The sequence below is a fragment of the Pagrus pagrus genome (genome assembly GCF_965226575.1).
Source record: "Pagrus pagrus genome assembly, chromosome: 20".
Taxonomy (NCBI): Eukaryota; Metazoa; Chordata; class Actinopteri; order Spariformes; family Sparidae; genus Pagrus; species Pagrus pagrus.
Genome location: NC_140207.1, coordinates 9,975,741 through 10,001,049, shown reverse-complemented (window position 1 = coordinate 10,001,049; position 25,309 = coordinate 9,975,741). Strand labels below are relative to the sequence as shown.

Sequence of the window (25,309 nt, the reverse complement as noted above, 5' to 3'; positions counted from 1 at the left end):
ACGAGCATGTCTAAGAAGCCAAAGGTAAAAAAAGAACAACACACAACCTGTTCTTGTTTTTCTGTAAATCGGCAGCTTACCTCTCTATCCAGAGCTTGTTCTATTAGTTGTTGCAGTTGCTTGTTCTCTGAGTGCTGTTTGCCGTGTTTGTGGAGTCTTTGCTGTGCACAGTTCTGCTTGTGACGACATCAAGAGGGTCACGATCTATATCCTGTCTGGGAGGTGTTTACATGGGCCTATACTGTCGGAAATGCACCTATAAGTAGAGCTTAGTTTTTAATCATGGATTCATGCAGGACTGTGTCTGCTTTTTAGTCCCGTAGAGAGGCATTGATGCCCACAGGGCTTTACAGTGGGTGAAAGACAATCTGCAGGGTCATCTTTCTCTTTCCACGTGTAGATGTATCCGACATGTCGAGTGAAAGATTTTGTTCATTTGGCTAAATCCTATAGTTGAAAACTGATTTTTAGCAGAATGATATAATCTTTGCCACGTTACACAATGCTGGGCAGTGTTCTCGAATCTCTTGACTTGTGATTCCTGTGTGACTAGTGAGACAAAAGTGACTTTATGTTTTCCTTTTTTATTTTAAGAATTTAATCTATCACAAAAATTGTTTGTGTATATATTAAGCTTGACAAATGCGTTGAGTTGTATTAATTCACATGTATTGATCACTTTTTACAGTAGCTAACATTTAGAAAGGGAGTCCGCTAACACAAACTAGCAACTGACTTCCAGAACAACACAGAAGTTTCACAGAGTGCCTTTAAACCGTGCATTGTTTCCATCCATGTTTACTAGCTAGCGGTCCTCTTCTTCAGTGCCAGTGTTGGTGTATATTTGTGAATAAGAGCCAGAAACTGTTGATAGAAAAGTAGTGAGGAACATGTCTGTTCTCATGTGGATGCATGATATAACCTAAATAGGGACCCTGTCAACACATTATTACATAGTGCTATTAGTGGTCAAAAACTCCACAGGGGACCTTTTAAGAGGTCTGATAATCCAGTAATACACAAGAGAAAAAGCAGAGATTAGAGGAAAGTGGAAAAATAAAGCCCCAGTTTTGCAACCGACGCTGTAGAGCAGTCTCCTTTTCATACTACCTTTGTGCTATAACATCCTCCTAGGTAAAAAAACAAAACTGACTAATACTTTCCAACCACGTATCATGTCAGTCATTTCTTCTACTCTGAATTCTGGATTGGTTTAAAGTCCGACGTAGATTTAAATCTCCTTATTGAGAGAAGCAATCATTACAGAGTGAATCGGGGGATCAAGTGGGCACAAGCAATCGCCCCTGTGGGTGTTATTGTGTGCAGCGTGGATCGTTCCCTCCCTCCTGTAGGGATGTACAGTACACAGAGCAGCATGTGACCACGCAGCAGATGACCGTCTCTCGCTGAACTGCTCAAACAGTTGGACTGTGTTAAAATTAGGAGCCCGTCAGCGATGTCAGAGCAGCACACAAAATTGGCTTTGTTAGTCCAAAAGTAAAAATAAAAAGGAAGGGGACTATGCGTGACAAAAAATTGTAATGCATCACGGTGTGTTCAGAAACGTGGGACTGAAAAGAAAACTTTTAGTATATAATGTGACTGCAAGCATATAGTGGAAGATGGCAAGGAATTTAAGAAATTGTTTAGTGTTTTTTGTCTATAATGAGGAAAACATGATTATTTGATAAACAGAAATCAGTTTTAAGGGAAATTCAGGCTAAAATCTTTAACTGTTTATTGTTTTTTATTTATTTAGTCTGACTTAATGGTGCATAAAAGCAGCTTATTTGAGCTTCCTTTCCATTTTTATCTAAATTTACTACTACTGGAAGCATTTTCCTGTAAGAAGACCTCCTTTACTAAATCAAAGGAAGCAAGAAAATAACAACGGTGCACTGTGTGTGACATAAAATCTGGATGGAAATCGGCTCGAACTCCTGTCTGAAATGTCATTTTTAAAGAAATGATGATCCAGACAGTGGAAACAGACAACTTTTTAAATCCCCCCTCTCCCAGTGTTTCCCTGTGGCCTTACTATTTGCATCACTGCCACAAATACAGTGTGAGCAGTATGGCTAGCAGCCAGACTACTGTCCAAAGCAGAAAACCACCCAGAACACTGGATCTCAGTGATTTAAAGGGGCTGAGTAAAACACTCAATTGTACAGTAAATTAGGCAGGCTTTGTTACTTACTGATCTAGTAGAAAGAATTCTGGTTTTGACCCATCTCAAGTCTCGCTGGTAAGAGGAAGCACATATCAGCGAGGGGACAGATTTAGTCAAAACACTGAACAAACAAAGTTTTTCAAGCAAGTGTTTGTGAGTTAATGTGCATGTGTGTGCATGAATAATGCAAAGCCTGATCACTAAATTACCAGATATAAAGTCGTCCACATAACTAAAAATAACTGCCAAATCCCCCTCATATCTGTGTGTCACCAGAGTGTAGTGGGGAGTCACTGTATTCTGTGAGTGAGTGTGACATTATGTTTGCATACATGTGTGATTGTATCGCCCTCTGCCTGCGTTTGCCTGACCCATGCATGACCGCATTGGTCACAACGGTCCCATTTTGCCGGCTGAAGAGTTTTTCCTATGACTCCATGTGGGACAGCCGATGTGTTGATGTGTTCAGAGAGCGTGAAGTGAGTCAGCAGCACACATTGCACTGCGGCCGCCAAACGTTGTACACCGTTATACATGTCAGCGCTTCGGAAGTCATCAAGTCTTTTCTTCCACTCTCTGTCGAGCAACTCGGAGATGATCTTCATTCCCTTGGGCATGCTTGACAAGTTTCCCTTGTCTCCACTGACTAAACACATCTTGGGAAGGGTAAGCTTTCCTCAACCTTAATTTCGGTCCAAACTAGAAATGTGCCACATAAATAAGCTTAGGCTCTGGACTTTACTACTCCGATATCAGTTATGCAGAAAAGTTTTAGCCCCATTTGGATGATGTGTGTGCAGGTTCAGTGCTTTTCTGAGGTTTAGCACACATGCTAGCGGGATGCCCTTTGGTGGAGTGGAGGAAACTCTCGAGTCGCTCGGAGAGGCAGCAGGAAACCGAACAGCTGGGGCTTCTCTTCCTCTTTCCCATCCTCTATCTCCCTCTGTCTATCAGTCTCTCTCCCTCATTTTCACTGCTTCCCTTTCTCTCATTGTCTGTAATTAGAGATGGTCCTGGGGCTCAAGTGGCCTGGCTTGTGTTGTAGCTAGGTAACCTCAGTCAGATGCTGGCTGCTGGCCCTGGGGGTTTCATTAGATGTGAATCACAGCCACATCAGGCCCGGCGTGGATTCTCAAGCCTGATCTGGATATCATGCATCACAATAAGTATAGTCCTGCTTTAAATTCAAGCTTTATCATTAGAGCTGGATATGATTTTTTTTCTTTCTCTGTGCCGTACAGGGTTTTTTTTGTAAACAGTATGATAATCTTCAATTTCCATACCATAGCATGCCCTTAAAATGGTATATCGCTGTAACCCAAGCCACATTTTTTAATGTACAGATTTTCTCACCAAAAAGCCAAACAAGCCCCTTTTCTATAATGTCAAATTATTCCTTTAATTTAGTCTTAACATGAAACAGCTGAAAACTTTCCCTTCAAAAATTCAGTCTAAGCTTAGAAAATTATGATTTATATGAAACTATCTGATAAGGAAAGGTCAGAAAAGACAAAGAAGCCAACCAAGCATTCAATGCCAACTGTCTGCACGTTGCAGTCTTTAATACTCAATGCTGCAGATACAAGTCAGTCAATACACAAAGAATTAGCTTAAACTAATTTTAGTGTTTTTTACAGTGTGTGAGGGAAGATGATCTGTTGTCTTTTAATGTTCAGATTGTAATGGGTCATTTACAGGATCATCTAAATAAAGTGCTGTACTTACTAAAAAATGTTTTAGACAACAAAACATATTCCTACAGTGAATAGGGAACTTTTTTCCCTTCCTGGGAAATCTAAAAAGATTTATCCACCATCACTTGAAGTCCTCTTGGAGAGTTTAATTTGTGTAATAGCATTCTTGGCAAGGCAAAAGGCCTTTGGAGGAACCTTTCTGACGGATCTCCAATGATCTAATTGTGGTGTATCTTAGCCCATCAGTGATCTTCTTAAGTTTACTAAACATTCATAACAGCATTTGCGTGGATCATGGCCTGTTGTGAAAGCACATTTGACAGAAAACAAAACACTGTTGATGTTGTTGGATATTGTTCCTGTCTTTGGCACGATGCTCCGGGTCAGAATCAATCAATTATCTTCAGTATCTGTCATTGTTTTGTCTTGTGTTATGATGTCTTCGATGTTTTGATCTTGTACCGATGTAACACAGATTAACTCGTGAGTGCTGTAACACTGAAAAGTGTGTTTTGGCAGAGTGGAGAGGTTTTGTTTAGGACTATTTATTTAATAGTGAGTGGTGGCCACTGTGGAATCACACCAGCATGCTCGTTGGACTCCCGTGTTCACTCCTGATATGGAGGCAGATGGAGATAGAAGAGTCTGGTGGCATGAGAGTGTGCTGTTACTAAAGCACATGGATGTGATCAACGCTATATTGTTTTGTGATTAATCTGACTCTGCACTTTTCCCTCTTGAAAACAGACTGATATGAAGTGATTTATAATATCTATTTAAAGATAAAATGGCTGAAAGAATTAGTCAATTAATTTGTAGTCTATCATCACATAATCAAGCAGCAAAAATGCCCCAAAATCCTGGTTCCACTCTCTCAAATGTGAATATTTGCATGTTTTTGTCATCTACTGTTTTGGTTTTGGACAAAACAAGCAATTAAAGCATGTCACCACAGCGTCTGAGAACGTGCGCCAACTTTCTGTGATTTGATAGAACATTCAGTCAAATAAATCAAGTAAATTAGGGAAATAATCTACAGGTTAATTGAAAGTAATCATTAGTTTTGTAAACTTTAGGGATTCAGATTAATGGAATAAGTGATTATCGCTCACCACCACTTTAAGCTTAAGCTTCAGGATTTACCAACCATTTACAGCATTATGATTTAAATGGTTGTGAACCACATTAAAACATGTAACGTGTAACAAGATATTTACCGTAATGAAGTACACATAGCCGAACTGTATATGCTAAGTTGGCTATACATTTTACACAAAAAGGCAACATAAACAATACTGCATTGAATACAAAAAAGTTGGAAGGATTTGATGTAGATGATGGTGATATTTGTGTGTTTTTGTTATGTCAATAAATCCCACTAATAGACGAAAAACAGACAATGACCCGATTCTCTGTTCCCTGTACCAGATTGTTGTTAAAATAAAATAAAAACACATTAGATGGCCTTGGTCTTTGTCATGGGATAATTGTTGATAATAACCAAAGTATTGAATATCACCAGCCTTATCCTTTAAGCAGCATATACTGTATACAACAAATAATACATTTAATATTCATGGATTCTTAGTTACACAACGTTATTGTAACTTCAGTCACTAACACACAATGAACTGTAGATTGAACAGCTATATCTACAAATTGGAGAGAAAAGCTAGTCCGAGGTGAAATGAAAACATCATATTTAGTTTGGCTAAAACATTAGCAACTGTGTTGTTGTGCTGTCACATCAGCTGTACATAGTCAATGTATTGATTGCAGAGCTGCTGGAACCCTGATGCAGCTTATTTCACCTCTTTAAATAAGTCTATTTGCCTGTTTTGTAGTTCATCTACAGTAGCTAAAATTCATATATAAATCTAATACAACAGCCCTGCAATAAATCCTGCCTTCATGGGTTTATAATGTTTAGCTTTTGTTGAAACTGTCAACTCATTTTGGAGGATGTGGTAGTTCATGATCCTGTTGAATTACACCATGTTATACTGAGGTTTTTAGGTTTCAGTATTTATAGTAAACATTATACACTTATCGATGGTAGTATTTATTTCAAACACAATGTAAGAGCAGCAGAATCAGAATGTAGTCTACCACCAGTCTCTTCACACTGTACAAGGTCACTCTTTAGTAACTACATAATGAAAGGCAACAACTGTTGGCAGTGTTATTTTTTTTTTTTTCCTAACTGAAGCACACTGGGATGTTATATCGATCCCCCTTCGTGGTCCAATTACTGTATGCTGGTTTGTGAGCCATCCTTGTTGGCCTTTGTGTGCTTGTCAGAGTGAACGCCTGCTGACGTCATTGTGTGCATGTATACCGATCGATAAGCCAAAGGCAATGTCGGCACTCATTTCCCAGTGCTGAAAGAACTGGAAGACATTGATCCATCAAATCCCATTCAGAGAGCCCATTCAGAGAGAGCTGATAATTGCTGTCGGCAGTGAAGAATGCTATTGTATCATTACATTACAGGATTTAAACAAAATAGAGCAACTAAACTGGACAATAGCTTTTCTTGCTTTAGTTGATTTGACATAATGTATACAGTATGTGATTGTAGGGGCTTTTAGCTAAAACCCATTACACACATTAGACACAGTACATTTTATTATGGTTGGCCTCAGCATAAAATCCTGGCAGGGACACAGGGTCAGTAAACATACAGTGATTTTTAAGCTTTATTTAATTAAATGACATTAAAAAATCACCTTTCAAAGTGTTTCCTGATCATTATCATAAACTCCCTTTACACTCCTTTGATTTTCTTGCAGTGTGTTGCAGACACATGTATTCATTTTTAGTCATTCACTAAAGAAGACACCAGATCACACTTCTGATCAGCTGTCATCACGCTCAGCATGTCGAGGTTTTTTCCTCCAGGGCTGAACTTAATTAGAGTCTGCGTTTCACCTTCATTTACCTTGACCTCATGTTCCAAGTCTAGGGTTCAGATTGGGCTACAAACTGTGATTTATTTAAGGGTTAAAAGCAAAAATCAAAAATTTCACTCATTTCAGGTCAAATCTGAATATTTTTTAATTCTCTTAATAGTAAATCAAAATGAAGGACTGTTGAAAATTAGCCAAGATAAATAAACTGGCATTCTTACAGCAATGACAGAAATATTAATGTACATTGTCCCTGTAGCTTTATAAATGAAATAAATAAATAGGTTTGGGACTGATAGTTGGACAAAACATTACATATTAAGGCTAGATTATACGCCAGTTTTCTATTCTGTTCCAATCTGATCTCTGTAGCGGCACGTTCATACCCTTGCTGTAGCTGTGAGTCAGGTTAGCTGTTTGCCCCTTTATCCAGCCTTTATGCTAAACTAGGCTAACCAGCTGCTGGCTGTAGCTTCTTACTTAATGGACAGACATCTAACTCTATACTTTTTTAGATTTCCACTTAGTTTTATGTATTTTTTTTTAAATATATGGCTACGTAATAATAATGTAACTCATTATTTGCCATATTTATTGCAACAAGACATAATATAAAACATTATAGGATGTTTTATACATGCCAACTGAATTTTCAATTTCTGATTTTGTTTTTCCAGACAAAAGTTTTATTTCAAACTGATGCACCAGGACTTGAAACCATTGTCCTGGTGTGATGAGGATAACTATCCCACAGTTTGTCACGTGCCGAGCACACGCCCTGGATGATAATCCTCAAAAAGGGGTTAACCCTGATCAAACACAATATAATCCAGGATTTAGGCTGGGCTGCCCAGAAAACATTTTCTCCCAACTGAAAAATACAAATCTGGGCTTTACTGGGATGTCGAATAAAGCTCAGGGCTTGTAGTCTTATACTTGAATGATCTTACAGGTTAGACATAAAATCATCTGTGCTGTTCAGTTGGATGTTTTTCCAGTGACCTCACTGCATTCCTCTGTTGTTGCTCCTTTCTTTATTACACAGACATTTAAATGAGTTATGGTTTTATTTCGTGAACTCGTGACTCAGCCGTGGCAGTTTCCAGCCCATGTTTTGACTCACGTTTAACCGCTTTATTAGAATATTTACATGAGCTCTGACGTAGCAGCAGCTTGATTACAAAACACATCACAGCTTCGGAGTGTCTGATGTCAGATCACAGAGGTGGATCTGCTGGGAGTTCCTTTGAAGTGAATGTGTTTTTTATTTTACAGGAACCACCACAGTTCTCCACCAGCTGCATTACACTGGAGATGTGGCTGGTAGTAGAAATCTGTCACTTGATTACTAAACCAACTTTTATATGGCTTTAATTTTATAGATGTGAGAGTTTGTACTGTATTATGCTCTTATTCTACAAAGTAACTTCTCTTTTTTTCTTATGTTTTAATGTAAAAACAAACAAAACTATGTGCCATCAAATGACCAAACGGAAAGTTTCAATGGCTTCGGTCCCCTTGATGATGAAAGCAAATATGGCATTTCGTCGATGTAGTGAAGATAATTACTTCCTGACGTTTTGGTCTCAGCAACATGTGCTGAGACTATACAGTGAGTTCAAATCCTTTAGCCTTCCTCTCGTCAGAGTGTAACCTCTTTAAGGCAAAGCGGAACACATGTAAACTCCCCCCAGATCACACACTCGCACACAGACATAAAAAGCTTCTGCAGCTGCTTTTGGTGCTTTCTGGAATTTTCAGGTCGGCCCTGTTGGCCAGAGATCTTACTTCCTAACTGGCTGTGTGTGTGTGAAACAGAGAGAGTGTATATATGTGTGTGTGGGAGGGAAGAGGGGCAGGGGGGCTTGTTTTTGGGGCTGGAGGACGGTCGCGGCGCTCTGAAGGAGTGTTCTCCCAGCGTGGGAAAGACGCTTGCCTTTTCTTTGCCTCTCAGGGACTAAAGTAGGCCAAAGAAGGGCTGAACTAACTTCTCTCCTCCGGCTCCAACTTTCTCTGCAAAGCTGTTTGCCTCTGGAGCTGGGACAAGAGGGTTTGTCGGAGCGAAGCAGTTGGGCTGGTAGGAGTTCCTGTGCCCTGAGAGGAGATGGGCAGCAGCTGAGGAGATTTTCTCCCAGCCGGGCTGAACACTCGTGTCGGGTAGGGTAGAAATGTATCACTCCGGCAGTGAGGAGTCAGATCTGGTAAGTTTGAGTAAACATGCTTTCTGCTTCTCAAACTGTTTCCTTTCACACTTTTCTGAGCCTAACTCAGCTGTACCTCTCCGTCTACTTCTCTCTACCCTCTGAACAAAGAGGAATGGCTCAGACTGCAGGAGAATGGAGGTTATTAGTGCAGGATTTAAAGGGGCGTAATCATATACTTCCTATTTTTCTCCCTCGTCGCTTCGCCTCAAAGTTAGTGAGAGTCCCGCTCAAGATGCACGCAGTGTCTCGATAGCAGTGTGCTGTTCTGAGACAAAAACGCTCATTTATAACGCATCTTGTTCGAATTTGCAAGCACCGCTGCATGACCACTACTAGCTTAAAGTGGGGAGCTGAGACAGTGGTTAACAAGCAGAAAGAGGGAAAGAAAGTAAACATCTGGGCTTAGCTTGGTCCTTCATGTACAGAGACCGGTAAAGAGCACAAAACTTGGCGTCAACCCAGAGCAAAAGCCAAAGTTTTGTTTGTTCGCCACATGAGCCAAACAGAGAATCTCTGTAGTTTTTGTCTTTGTCGTTTTCAAGTCCTTTGTATAACTTTAGTACGTAATTTGAGCACCGTGAATGTAAATGAGTGGATGTCACGTTCATGCAAGTTTCATGCAGGAGTCCAAATATTTTCCTCTGACAGTAATCGGTGTTCGTCATCAACCACACCCGTGTATTAATGTCTAATTAGTCTCCGAAAACTAGTCCAAAAACAGAAGTTAACACAGAAGATCCTGTTTTAGCGGCAGAAGCTGAGTATAAATACTAGGTGACAAAGCAAATGTGCACAAAATGAAATGCAAAACATCTTGAATATTTACAGGTGATTTGATTGTACAGCCATAAGAATGATCTTGGATCTTTCTTGTTTGAAAATAAATTGAAAAACAGTGTAATTTAGACCTACAACGATTAGTCTATGATTATTTTGAAGAAGAGTAATCGCTTAATATCTTGATAATCGATGAATAGTTGCTGGTTCCAGCTTCTTAAATGTTAGGATTTTATGATAGTGAATGAAGGGTTTTAATTGCTGCCCTAGTGTAAACGTTTCAAGGCTTCATTGAAGAGTTAAAACAACGGGTATATTTATGATACTGTCTGACAGTGTGGAATAAGACAAGTGAAAAAACAAAAAGCAAAAAAAAAAGTATGTTCACAGGATAACCAGTCTGATATAACATTTACTATATGAGTGACGAGGATCAGATAAATTAAAGCTATTAAATCATACTCGTGCTACAGTGTTTCTGTAGTGTGTCCATGTCTCCATTCAGCAGATACTTCAGTCTATCTTGATTTAGTTGTGGGTATGAGAAACAACGTGACCAGCTGCTCTCTGTTGCTCAGTCTATAGCTGGTTCAGCTCATCAGCTCGTTTAGATCTTGGAAAATCAATCACTCCCTCACGCAAGCTCTTGTTTGATTGATTCTGTTCAGGACTTGTAACCCGACGTATTCATGTAACCGATCGCCTCTACTTGGTTTGGTGCTGAGCAACACCTATTGTATCTTTTCAGAGTGCATTTAATTATCACTCCGTGAGTATCTTTGTCTGGGCTGTGAATAGTTAACACAGCTGATTATGTAGTGGTTGTTAGGAAGCTGAATACTTGAATGACACATTTTTCAAGAGTATATAACACTTCACGCATTCAAGGTGAAGGTAGGATAAATGAAATCTTTCCTTTGGTTCATGTTTTGATCTCTTTGCTGCATCACAACATTGACATAAGTAGAAGTCGAACCAGTCTAATCAGCACGAACAAAACCAAGAATATTATGGCTACAGTGAACGTATCGCATGTCTTATCATTGATGAGGGTATCAATCATATCATCTTGATGATATTGATTGTTCAACAATATCAGCAAACACAAAAAAGGCCAAATCAAATGTATATTATATCTAATGTTGTAACATGGCTGATGTCTACATGAAAAGTGAATAACAGTGCAGCATTATTTTAAATAAGCTCCTAAAACTGTCAAAAAGCTAAATATATACATAGTTTTTTACTACAAGACAATAGTGGCTGCTCTTCAGGCCAGAATAAAAGAAGAATGTAATCAAGTAATTGCACTGAAATAGCATTGGGAGTTTTAGAGCATCTATACTTTAATGGTTAACAAAAAAAGTTGACATTTGTGGGCTTTGTTTCTTCGGATACAGTTAGAATATTCTTAAGAGTAACCCAATTTAGAGAGAGCTTGTGGTTTCTTTTATTTATCTCTGAAATCTGGGAAATCCCCATTCCCCATGCTTTGGCAACAACATCCATTTTGCATAAATCACAAATTTAGCCAGGGAATTGCTCCAGAGTGTATAATTTATCTCTGGACGAAATAAAATAAATGTAGCTGAAATCATTTTACTCGAGCACAGTCCCATTTGTAGGATGGTATGTTTTGCTCCACTGGAGATGGTTAGTAGCTCGTTCTGCTCTCTTAGCCAGTTCTCATCAATCATCCCCATAGCCCGCTTCATACACCAGGAAACTGCCAGAATATTGACGACGCAAGCACAAAACAGCAGCATAGAGCAGAGCAGCCCCTGGCCTCTCTTACTGTATCCCCTTGATCAGCCATCATCCTATTATGGTGCTGTGTTTCCACAGAGGGACCTGAGAGGGAAGGAGCTGTGAGATAAACTAGATCTCGCTGTGAGGGGATTCACTGTTAACGAGAGCAATGTTCCTCAAGGGACTGCTGCTGCTGGTCGCAGGTAATACGTACTGGAGGGAAAGGATTAGCACATAATTTGCAGTTGTAGAGATCCCGTCACCCTGCATTTGTCTTGCTATAATGTTGGAGGGATTTGAACTGCTCTCTGTGAGGTGCAGCAGTAGTGAAGCAGAATTGAAACACACATCCAAATGTTTGTTTTTAAGTCATATAGTCAGAACAGCTTAGCGCAGAACAGCACCTATCAGTACTTTTAGACTAAAGTCTCCAATATTTGGTGCCAGAATCTGAAATCTGTGAAGTTTATACATATTTTAGGCTCCAGCGGTGGCAGTGACAGTATCCAGACCGAATTATTTCAACAACTATTAGATGGATTGTGGTTCTTGTTGATGTTAGGATCATAAGGACGAATCCGTTGTTGGCGACCTTTTGATAATACTTTTGTTTATGACTAAATCTGCAAAACTAATCACGTCAGTCACAGCTGTACTTTGTTGTTTCTGCTAATTAGCAAATTAAGATGGTCAACATGGTAAACATTATGCCTGCCAAACATCAGCGTGTTAGTATTGTCATTATGAACATGTTAGCATTGTCATTGTGCACATAAATACAGCCTCACTGAGCCACTAGCTTGGCTGTAGACTCTTGTCTTGTTTTAAGGAACGTTATAAGAATCTCAAATTGATTCTTATAACAGCTTTATTTTTTTTTTGGTTGAGCATTTTTCACTTTTTTCTGGATTTTTATTTTTTTTTACAAAACGGATAATTGATTATTTAAACAAAAATAGAAAGATTCAAAATTTACCGATAATGAAAGGATGTGTTAGTTCATGCATTTTTAGTAGTACTGCAGTACTTTGAAATGTAACCTGTGTTTAGGTCTTACTCTATGTGCGCAAAAAGCTTGTAGATATCAGAACATTATTAGAATGAATATCTAGTTTTAAGCCCTCTTGCCATGTGATTGATTTCTAAGTTTCTAGCTAGCAACTGAGCGCTCTGGGATCATGTGATTGAGAGCCAGTGAGTCCATCACCTCGATGGGATGATGCACTTATCTAATGCACTGGCACATGGAATGCTGGGTAAACACTTTTTTCATAGGCCTGTCAGTGTCACCTTGACGTCTATGCAGCCAATCCCTCTTTTGTCACAACAGAGGGATCATTACTCCTCCCCCTCCTCTATCTCTCTCCCCATTTCTGTCTCGCATTCACTTTCTTTTTCTTTCATTGTGCCACCAATCTGTTTCTCTCTCACTTTCTTGCTAACGTGATGTTCACTCTTCTGTTCTGTGTTAAATATCAGCAACCATCCCTTGTAGCAGCAGTCTCACATCTCTCGCTGTTGGCTGTCATGTCTGCTCTCATTGTCTCTGTTTGATGGAGAAGATGCTGTTTGTGAACCGATGATTTAATTGACTTTGTGTTGCGCTGAGCGAAGTGGCAGTGATGGACAGATGGCTGGGAAAAGAGGCTTTGGTTCCAGCCAAGAATGAGTCACACCAAGCCTGAAACTGCTAGCACGCTCGCTCAGCCCATTGTCAGCCCCGCTGCAGTCAGCTACAGTCCGTCAGCCAGAACTGAACATGACTTGGCACGAGCAGTGATCCTCATTCTTCAATCATGATGCATGTGAGGTACACTGTGGAATCTGACCACGCTGGTCCATTTAATTCACTGCTGATGCTCGTCTGACTTTTGCTTGTTTCGCTCATTTTGTTAGAAGGTCTGAATTTAGGTGAACTTCACTCCTTCACACTTAGAGTTGAGATCGGGGTTTCTAGCGGGTAGTGTTTACCAACTGCTGTGTAAACTGTTAGGTCATTCATGACTTATTAACCCCTTGAACCGCAGTCAATTTTTACTTGGATTTTACTCCTTTACTCCTAGGGATTATGGCATGTTGTCATTGCATGTCTTAGCCACGCCATAAAATTGTGCAGAAAGGTTATAATGCCATTTATAAGCATGTGTATAGCACTTTACATGTATTGGTATATGGAGGACTGAAACCAAAAGTAAAGAAAAAGGATTAAATGATGTAGTATGCCATTAAATGCACCAAAAAATATTCTAAAAATGAATTCAGGCATCAATTAATCCCCAATACTTCAGCTCTTTGACTATATTGAGGAACAGGACTCCATAAAAACCTGATACGTCCTGAGTCACACAAAGTCTTGTTTGCCTGATGCGTGTTCTCATCGACTCGCATTTGGTGTCTCATCACCTGTAACATCATGTAGAGATGATTTTCATTTTGATGATCATTGCTGCTCCTGTCCCGTGAAAAACTACTTGCGGAATGTGAACTGTGGTCGACCACTCAAAAGTCATCTACCTTGTCCAATCGGTCATTGCATCATTTCAATTACTGCATTATTGAGTACTTTTTTACTATATCAGCTAAAGACCTACCTATCTTAATGGTTTTCCAGCAGAAAAAAAAGCCACTGAAAAGTCAGGGAGGAACAAAGTCATTATGAAACGTCCTCTGGGGACCGTGAATGTTCTAACACAGAGCAAATATCTGTATATGAAAAGGATGGTGTCGCTATCCCAGGGATACAAGCGCTGCATTGATGAGCCTCAGTATTCTCAGAAATGCAATGACAAAAACATTCTCACCTCAAGGTCCTCTCAGTACCTGTTCTGGAGCTTTGAAAGGAATCAAGTGATCCTTCTCACCAGATCGACCTGTTATAGTACTGTAGATGTTAACATTTTTTTTATTCGCTGAAAATAATTGTTAGTTGGAGCCCTACTTCATAGTTCTTGAGCTTCTGATGGTATCAGCAGTTGACGTTTGCTCAGTTGCCATACAAGGATAGATGTCAACATCTGTGCATTTCAGTAGGACAAGAACGAGGGTGATTTTTGACGTAAAATGCATCACCCACTTCAGTCTCAAGTGCCAGGGATTATTCCCTTGGAAAGCCAGAGATGCACGTAACCATCCCCCCTCTATATTGAGCAAACCACAAAGGCAAGAAGGCCAAAGCCATTGGGAATTCTGAGAGAGATGGGAGATGAGTGCAGAAGAGTAAGGGGTCATATGGGATGGGAAGGAATGGAAAAAGGTGAAAAGAAGTGCAAATGTGAAAAAAGTCAGAACATTTGGGGAACAGCAAAGAGGGAAATACAATTGGGAACAATAAACAGGCTGTGAGTGAACGTGTGTGGCCTGAGTGTAAGGGAAGAGTCTTACTATATGTTAGAATTGAGATAAAACCGGCTAAACTTAGCAAAGATTCCTCGACCGTGAGAGCACTTTATAGCTCACATGCACACCCTTTTTTTTCTGCATGACTACAGCTCTCCATTTTTATAGTGGACACATATGGACACATATAACTTCTATAGTGGCCAAAAATGAAAATGGAAGCTTTCAGATCACAAAGAGGTTCCTCGGTGTAACGGTTTCATCCACTATAAGTGATTCTGTCACATTCAGGAGGCAGCAGTGGCTGACTCACAGCCTCCTGTTCCACTGTGGTAATAGCCACAATGATTTGTGATGTTGTAATGTAATGATCGACGTGCCACTGCTGCATGTAGAGGTCATTGGTGGTCTTACAGCAAGGACCTCTGTCCAAATGAATCAATAAGTGCGGTATAGAGACCACAGGACAATTGCCCTTTCAATTCCCCCCTTCATCGCTCTTTCTCTGACCAATGCATGAAGATGGCCAACTCGCACACACATTGCTGTTTGTCAGTTCTGCCTCCCAAGACTGCCATTGCAGATTTGTTGCACAGTTTCCTTTAGTAGAATTGATATTGGACATTTCTGCAGAACACTAGTAAGGTCCAGTACAAACCTGGAGTAAAGGGCATAGAGGTCATGGTAGAGGTTGGACTGTGCTGCTGCATTGTGTCCAATCTCAGACCAACATTTGATATGGTGTTTTTAAGAAAAAACTTAACTAACGAGGGACGTTTTCCAGGCGCATTACTGCATTACTTTCATGATGAATCGATTGTTTAGTTCACAACTGCTCATTACAATTTCCCAGAGCCCAAAGTGACGTCTTCAAGTAGCTTCATAGGTCCAACCAACAGTCGTGCTGCTTGTATGAAAACACTGCCATCAAATATAATGTAGGGTTTTTTGGCATTGACTGATATCGACGCCTTGTTTGACGATGGTGGTCGAAAGTGAAGAGGAAGAATGTCCAGCAATCAGAAGATTTACAAGCTATTCAAGCAAGTGTGAAAGTCCTGCTCCTTTGAATGGAGCTGTGACTCTCAGTCCGCCGGGTGAGCCCAACAAACCAATGCTTCTCCTCATGGATCAAAGCAGTATCATAGCGCTGTTAGATTATTATTAGTGGCCTGTGTGTGGGTGACACAGCGCTGTCAGTATCAGTGTGGCAGTGGGTCTAGAGGTCGGCAGTGTCAGGCAGCCGGAGGCTCGTTCTGTCGCTGCGACTCTTTGTCAGTGTTGCTATCAGAGCTCAGACTTCACAGCTCGACCACGCTCATCTCCGGGCTCCACGTTCATAGCATCTGTGCCCTGTGCCCTCTTGAGGCTAGTGTCAGCCCACCTCACTGAAACATATGTGACCATTGCACAATTTCTGGGATTCGACCATTGTTTTCTTGCCTAAACTGCCATTGTAGCTGAGGTGATTTTATGATGGACAAGACATTTTTTCTTGTCCACCCTTCCATTCTAGCTCATCGTTAAAACTTAATCTACCTCAGATAATCAGGCTAATTGGTCTTAATGAGCTAAAATCACATTATTTTCCTCCTGCCTTTCCTTTCATATGTTTCGGTTTTAAGTGTACGTGTCTTGTTGAAAGACCCTGAGCAGATGGAGGCGTGTCATTGATTGGTTATGATAAGCAGCACTGATTAGCATGTCAGCCTTTGATCTACAGTTAGTGCTCCTTGGGGAGTGACTGGTCTTATTTCAACCGCCGGTCCCACAGGCCCACCCGTGACTTCTCTGGCCTCACACAACCTCATGACAGGTCAGACCGAGGAGCATCATGCATCAGCAGTGCAAAAAAACAGTTTGAATAATCCTTCTGCAGGCTTTAATTTCGGCTGTTTCTTTATGAGGATAGGAAAATTTTAATTAACGCTGTAATTATTCTCATTTGTCCTGTGTGGCTTTGCAATGCGCCGCTCAGTTGTAATGAATCACGGCTGATCTGACGGGCGGATTTAGAGCAGCTTCACCTCAGAATCCCTAATGCTGAGACCCTTATGTTTCACGCTCGAGCTGCAACTAGCTATTATTGTTATTTTCTGGTGACACATTCAGTGTACAGTCATACATGACAGAGAAATGCAGAAAATTGTTTCACTGAAGCTAAAACCAGAGATTTTCTTTTGCATTTTTGCTTGGGAAAAAAAAAAGTTGTGTCTGTTTTGTTTAGCATTTTGCACAGCAGTAATCATTTAGAAAAATGACAAGAAACATCCAGTCCATGTTCTTGATAATGTTTAAATAAATGTCAGCTCTGCTTGTCTCGTTGCTTTAGTTTCCCAAATGTTGATACAGATAAAGAATAAATTACAGGGGTAGGAGGAGGCGTGAACTATTTTCAGCTTTTAAAGGAAGGCATGTAAGGAAAAGTCTTAAGATCTGCTGCATGAATCAGTAATGAGAATAATGATTAGTTGCAGCTCTAATATAATGCGCGATAAATGGGAGCTGATTAAGATTCCGGTTTTAGGATTTTATAGCATAAACAAGCTCCTCAGCTCTGAGAAGATGTCGACGCGACACCTATTTTTCAACTATAAACAGCTAAATTGTCGTGTGTTTACAGCTAAAAAGAACAAAACAGCATGAACACATGAGCAGTTCCCATATTTCACATGCACTGCCCAGCACTGATCACTGCAGACGCATAACGAGCAGATGGACTGACTGTGAGGGGTAACTGAGGGAGAAAAAAAAATGAGGGGAGTGACAGAGAAGGAGGAGAAGGAGGGGTGGGCAGAGACACAGATAGAGAGGCAGAATCACTGAAGGAGTGTGCAGGACAAGTGCTGACAGGCTGAGACACAGAGCGCGAGAAGGAGGGAGCTTGCAGCACCTGAGAGGCAGCAGCTTCATTAGCATCAGGAGGAGAGTCAGTCACAGGCAGCCTCACCAGGACGCGTGTAGATAAACTGCTACAGCGGAGGAGGAGAGCGAGGCTGGAGCCAAATCTTGAATGAGAGGATGAGAAGCATCGCTGCCACCTGACTCATACTGGGAGTCAGCCTCAGCACCTGCAGCGGCAGTCTGAGCACTCCGGCTATCAAGGAGACTGGGGCAGACGGGGAGAGAGCTGCTGAGATTATGCGCGGGGCAGAGAGCTCCTGTGGATTCCCCATCTTTGGCAACGGCAGGAGCAGCAGGAGCTGTGGCTCTACAGATAGCAGCAGAGCTAGCTGGAGCTGCAGCAAAACAAGGAGCGCTCACTCCAAATCTATTTATTTATCCAGAGATGAAGGTAGCATTCACAGCCAAGGTGTAACTGGAACCAGCTGCCGATGCTGCCACAGTGTTGAATGTACCTGTAGCCAGAGCAGCGATGGTCGCTGCAGCGCTGGTGTAAAGGTGACCACAGCAGTGCAGTTAGGTGTAGTTGTAGCAGCAGCAGGGGGGAGCAGTGGCTCAGGACACTGAATGACCAGTGTGGCTGATGAAGGCCACCTGGATCCGCTTGCTGAAACGAGCCAAGGGAGGTCGCGTCAAGAGCTCTGATGCCTGTGTAAGCAGATTTTGAGTGTGTTTACATTGTGAACGCGTGTCTGTGTTTGTGTGTATGTGTATGCGTATGTGTTGTGCAGTCTCCAGTCCATCCATCAGTCTGTAGTGTTGGGGTCAGCGTGGCACGGTTGTGTATTGCCTGGTGATGATGAGAAAGCTGGGTGTTGTTATCAGTTATGGCTGTCAGATTCTGGGCAGAGCTCCATCTCACCTCCCTCTGACCCACTGGGAAGCCATTCTTGATCACGCCCCATCGTTAGACACGATGACATAATCATACCAGGACAGGTATGTTCACCTGCACTTTCAAGGCCAAATGTAGCTCGTAAAAAGCGGATAATGTGCATTTAAAATGCCATTTTTGGGACATTTATATCTGAATATGTAAAATGCTGCAGATTGAAGCTCTGGCTCCAGCTGGAGCAGCGTCTGACACACACTTGAGCAGCTTGTTGTTGTTTTGAAAGCCACTGGGATATTACATTGATCATGAGCATGCATGATGACAGCGAAAGCAGCCCGTGGATAGTTAATGAGGTTGCTGTCAGATGAGTAATTCATATCAGGTACAAAAGAGGGAGAATGACAGACACAGAGGCATTTGACGAGCTCGGGATGTTAGATGGAGGATATAAATAGATGAATGAATAACCTTGTATTATGTGCGGTAACAACACTTGTGTCGTCTCTATAAACATAAGTCAGGTAATGTAAGTGGAGAGATCCTCCTTTGTATGTATGTGACGGCTGGGTAATTCTAATCAGGCACAGAGTGAGGGAGGCTATTTTTAACTCAGACAGCAGAGTGTAATGGTGCAGTGAGATGAATGAAAGACCTTGTGTGGGTGGCATAGTAGTGTGCAGGTAAGGATAAGGCTCACGCTGCTTTCACTTGGTTAAAAATCCCTTATTTGGAGATTTTGGTTTATATTTAACTGAAACTGATATGTGGCGCTGGGAATTTACTCCGTAGTGTATGTGCAAATGTTGATATTCATTCCATCCTCCACAAATGAAATAATCGAACTTTTCCTCACATTTTTTTGTTTTTTCCAGTATGTAATTTTAATATAGTTAGCTGTATCTATCAATGCTGTCCACAAAAATGCAGTAAAACTACACATTTATGCCAGTCAAAATTTAGTTAAGATCAGAATCTTACTCCATAATTTTCATTATCAGGATAATCCTCATCACATAAATGACTGGAAAAAGCTGTCTAGCTCGCTGACGTACAGTCACATATTGGTTTCCTGATTTATTTTGAATTGCCTAAGCCTGTCACCACGGCTGAAGGCATGGCTTACACGTTGTATCCCACACAAAAATAAGTCAAATGAGATGTTTGTCAATACTGCATATTCCAAACTAGAAAACAGGGAGATCAGGTTACCACTATTTATTTATCCTTTATTTGTGCCAAGGGACCTTATGATTTATGATTTCTTAGATTGATTGTCTTTTGCTATTTGCTGAATGCTATTTTAGTTTTTATTGAAGTTAAAGAATATTTTCATGATCATAAAATCATGAATCACAATTATGTTTGACAGTACTGTATAATCGTGAGCTGGTGACATATTTAATTCAATTTTTACCTGTTTTCTGTCATTGAAATATATCAGTTTTTACTGAAACTAACATCTTGCTTATTTGTTTGGTATCCCACATGTTTGGTTGTAAACAAGTATGATCATAGAGAATAAAAACAGCTGGCCAAGCCATACTAACAATTGGCCAGCTAGCCTAGCTTAGCGGTGTATGAGTAACTGCAATGTTAGCTAGTGGATGATTTGATGCAGTTGAGCTACTTTTAACTTTTTAAATACAATTTTAGTCGTAAATTAACAAATTATATAGATTTCAAGGTAGATGAAAGCTTAAATCAAGTCATTTTTTATCTGTATATTTAAATAACCCTTCTCACAAATTGCAGATGCCTCAAGGGGCTGTAGCTTCTGTACAGCATATAACACACTGTCCTAGACCCGTGTTTCAGATCAAACATCCCCAAAAAACCCTTCAACAAGAGGAAAAAAAGACAGAAAACTCAGGAAGGGATCCCTCTCCGAGGACAGAGAGACATGCAATAGACGTTGCATGTCTAGAATAGATGAGAGGAAAAAAAATCTGAATTCATTCACATTTTAGTAACAAAAATACATACAGATATGGATCCAGGAGGATTATCTGGAGCTTTGTTGTTGTCACATAGTTGGGACCTGAGCCACACAACTTCCTCTCAACCATGGAGATCTGGAAGGAGGACAGGCCACACAAACACAAAAGAGACAGCTTAAAGAACACATTTTCTTTGCCAACACTGTGTTTTCCCCTCATTCTTCTTAGCTTTCCAAGGAAAGCAGAATGCCGTTTTTAAGGTTGCAAAAAGATCGATCTGTTTCAATTAACCAAGTCAGTCTGAACACTTTGAAACCTTTTGTCTCTTTTTGTCTTCAACACTGTAGTGACTGCTCTCTGTCTTTGTAAGGCAGATTGCTTTAAGAACATATTGTGAGAACTATGCTCTATACAGCAAGAACATGCAAGTATTACTTTATCTACTGCAGCAATTATTTATGATCTGTTTTCATGTAGTATATGACAAGATGATGCAAGTCTGTCTGTGTTGTGGTGTGCACCAGTGCACTGTAGTCAGGAGTCTGTCTTAAGTTGAAATGTGTTTTGGTATATGTGAGTCTGCTTGTTTATGAGAAGATCTGTCACAACCGCATATCACACAGACACACACTGGGACCTGGTGTTCCTCAGCAGTTTCCTCCAGTGTTTGTCTCAGAAGGATCACAACAAATCTGCAGGCGAGCAGCTGAGTGAGAGCTAAGGATAGAAGTAGCTGTTGATATGATTCTATGAAAAATGACTGTTTGTGTCCTTTGGCATCCTCTCCCAGAAAAAGAGGAAGTGTCCATAATTTGTTTCAGATTCAATCAGCTCTTGTGATTTCCTCATGTTGTTGTAGCGATGTGATGGATAGTAGAGTTACATTTTTTGAGCATGGCTTCAACATTCATTATTTTGTGAAATCAGCTGAGACACCTTTGATGATAAGAGTTAACACTTCCGTCTGTGTGGGTGTGATGGCACATTTAAGTTGCACATCAGCTGCTCTCCTCCAAAGTTGAACATTTCCTTGAAGTTGCTGTGAAGCCCACAGCTTCTCTGTCATCTGTTAATTTTTTAAAGTATGACTCTACATGGATGGATTTGAGTTTTCAGTGTATGTTTGTCTCTGCAGGGTTCGGCCGACTCCTACACCAGCCGTCCATCAGACTCCGATGTGTCCTTGGAGGAGGATAAGGAGGCAGTGCGCAGAGAGGCAGAGCGACAGGCTCAGGCACAGCTCGACAAGGCCAAGGTTGGTATCCAAAACCCAGCGGCACTAAGGTCACTCTGTCCAGTTCTTAACCTGCTGAAACATGTACTCTGTGGGCCCAAGATGTCTCCTGATGCATTGATATCACGGTACTTGGGTACTGATTCAGTATGTAATGCAATTCTTGAGATTTGCAATTCTGCAAGTATTGCGATTCAATATAACTTTTTTTTTTGCAAGTATAAAAATGCTGTAAAATGAAATGTATCATGATGTCTGTTACCTCCTGTTGTTTCCCCTCCTCTATTTAGTGTATATATCTGCAAGGAGGCTGCACTGCTGAGGGTGCAACTGTGTGTACGCTTGCCAAAGATACATCATGGCGTTCCAGTCAGCCAAATTTTTTGTTCACTTTTAGCGTTGTGCACCTGGAACGCATCGATTCAGGAATTGTGTAAAAAAGGCATCTTGACTTTGGGAAGAGTGTGTTCTTATACTTTTTTGTGCGCTGGAGGCAAGAGTGTGTTTGCATGGACAAAAGCTGGTTTATTATGCTTGAATGAATGATGGCAGGCATCGCTCAAATGGTAATATAAACTTTACACTGGTTTGTTTGTTATTGGAAGATTAAAAGTTGCGTCTGCTTCCTTTTTGGTCTCATTTCTTAGGCCTTCATGTTTTTTTCTTAGCCTTCTTAGCTACCAATCTGGAGGGGTTTTGAGTGGGGAACAGGGTCACTTAAAGATTTCCAATATACTATGTGTGTATATATGTATATGTATGTGTATATATATATATATATATATGTTTGTTTCTAACATGCTCACATTAAATAGAAAAGGTGAATTATATGGTGTTTTATTAAACCTGGGGCAAGTTTGGTGCACAAGGCTTCAGGACTCGATGACTATGACAGCGGGATAGCTGAGCCAATTTCAGCTGGTTTCTCAGATGAAGACAGGGCTGTTAGGGGCTGCTGATGTGAGAGGTTAGGGGCCTCGGAGGACTCAGCGTCAGTGTTTATCAGAGCCAAGCCTCGCCTGCTCCGCTCTGCTCTAGGCCACAATTAGCAGCATATAAACAAACACACACAGCAGAGCAGACGTGCCTTTGTGCGACAGGAACTGCAATCAGAGCTGGCTTCCACAGAATCACTCAAATCACTGGCACTGAGATTTACGGCTTTGATCTTTGAAATAATTTATCTATCGTCTGCTCACATTCTGTTTTCTTCCTACTTTACAGCTCACTGGATAGCTCTTGGTGTTCTGCTTTTGCGTATGAATTCAAGCAAGTGTCTGAAAAATTGGTTTATTGTCTTTCTCTGGATGTTCAGTCTCTGTAACAGTGAGTACATTCATTAGCTGTAAACTGTAAACTCTCCTGCGATCCATCCATTCCAGCAGACATTTTCCTCCTGCTCTGAGTCTCAGGATCGCTCGTAGCTGGCAAAGACGGATCACTCAAGCAGATCTATGTTGTTATTTTCCAGAGCCGCCCTCTCTGGCTCACTAATTAAAAAGATAAGTTGGCTTTATAGATAACCTGGCATAGATTACCCCCGTTGGCATTTTACATGACAGATGACTAGTAAAAAATAGCCTCTCAGTTGTCTGGCCACCAGAGAGAGAGCGAGCCGGGGTCAGAGGAAGTGCAGACTCTCTGACTGTGAGCCTTTATGGGCAGTAATTCACAATGACTTCCTCAACATACCAATGATATTTGCAAGTCGTGGGGATAGAGTTGATGCCTAAAATGTTTCAAAAGATTTCACATTGCTCTGATGTATTTCTTTACATGTCATTCATTTGGTGGACAAAATTCACTTGCTTTTAAAGACTAATTTGACTCTAATTGACCTTAAACAGGCGCTCCATCAATTTTACGCATCAAAATTAGCCATGGGAGTAACAGTCAGTCTGTGTAAACAACTGTAATATGTCTTCTGCAGCTCTAGAAATTACTTTTTTTTTATGGAAAGGCTGCGTAACAAACTTGGTGAGAGGAGGCTGAAATGCAATGGCATTTATCAGAATTTAACATGACAGTTATAATATATATATGTAGGATCGAGCTTTTTTTGGAGCTTGACTCATGTTAAGGATGAAAACTCGGGGTATCTTTGGGTGTATTCACACATAGCTCATTTGGAGCAGCTGTTTTGAAACCAGGAGCGTTTCCCTCCAAAGATGGGTTCGTTTCTGCATATGTGAACACAGCAATCGCACTTGAATGCGAGAGAAAACAACAAGCCAAGTTCGCTGAGATAGGGAGATCTCAGTCTGCTTCCAAGTTCCTCTGCTGCGGATTGTTTATGGATTTTGTGGCGGCACATTTGCGATTTCAACACAATTTCAGAAACTAAACTACTAAAGAAATGCATCTGCTGAGCAAAATCTGTTCAGGAATAGTGCAGGAATGTGCAATACTTCAGTCGTGCAGTATATCTAAATCCATGTCTGTGTATAGTCCAAATATATCTTCTATTGACTGTCTGATGGAAACAATTGTGGCCTTCATATTTTAACTTTACTCACAGTACAAATGAAAGGTTATCTGCCCTTATCTCTTAGGTTATCTGATTAGTGGTCACATCTAGTCTGTTGTCATGAAACTGTAATCTGTTTCAAAGGCACTATTCAGGTCAGACCGTTCAAGGTGACTGAGCTTTATAAGTATTTAAAGCTGCTATAATCAATATTTAACAATGGATGAAACGGCTACATGTATGTGAAAGGGGTCATTTATAGGGATGAACTTGTAGATAATTATCTGCAACTCCACAGTTCTCCACAGTGTTTCACCATCAATTAAGCTAATTGTTTTTTTCAGTATTTTAAGCTAAATGGCTCTGGTAAACTCACTGTACATTGCCAGCTCAGCACCAATGAGTCACTAGCTGGTGAACATAGTGGAGCATTCCTCAGGGGATGGTGGAGACTCAAACAGAGTTAAAATAAAGTAAAGATGTTTACCTTTATCGGGATAATCGTGAACAGAGTTTGGGTTAGAGAGAGCAAATTTTTGATGATTATCGGAATAATATCACAATTATTTAAGCCAGGATAAGTGTGACATGAAATTTTCACATCAACCCATGCCAATTTACAGCTTGTCTCCACTGCCTCCAAGTCACCAAAGAGTAAATTAATGCAGGTCTCAATGTATGAATAATGAGCGTTTTCTTTAGTTTTTGTTGTACAAGGTTATAGATTAGGTAATGGGTGTAGATCGGAGTCAGAATTCATTAATCTCACTTTGTCTCCTAAGACACTTTAACTCACCGGTAACAATGGATATAATGCAGAATGTGCAAGTTCAATTAGTGTGCACACATTGCAAGACAAACAATGACGAAGAGACTTGAGGTATGATGGAAAACAAAACATAATCTCACTTAAGCTTTGCACTCCCGCCAAAAAAAGGAAACGGTACCTGCTGGCTGCAATGGTTTAGTCAATAATAGCCTTAATTTATCATTACTTAGGGTGCGTAGCTACAAGATACTGAAGCAGCCTTGGATAATTATAGAAATCTTCCCTTGATAAATTAATGAAGGTTATGGTTCCCCTCATGCCACA

The 25,309-nt window shown here is 40.6% G+C and overlaps 1 protein-coding gene across 8 annotated transcripts in view; it reads left to right on the top strand.

The window, feature by feature from the left end:
• cacnb2a (calcium channel, voltage-dependent, beta 2a) overlaps window positions 1-25,309 on the top strand; it is a 70,599-nt gene that overhangs the window by 25,665 nt on the left and 19,625 nt on the right. For 5 of the 8 annotated variants that reach the window (XM_084340117.1, XM_084340120.1, XM_084340118.1 and 2 more), the window contains one exon: window positions 21,651-21,770. In XM_084340117.1, coding sequence (XP_084196243.1) covers window positions 21,651-21,770 — 120 coding nt within the window. Of the gene's footprint in view, window positions 1-8,723; window positions 8,975-17,655; window positions 18,396-21,650; window positions 21,771-25,309 lie in introns of those variants that run through there. The other 3 variants (XM_084340122.1, XM_084340119.1, XM_084340123.1) reach the window with 3 other exon arrangements.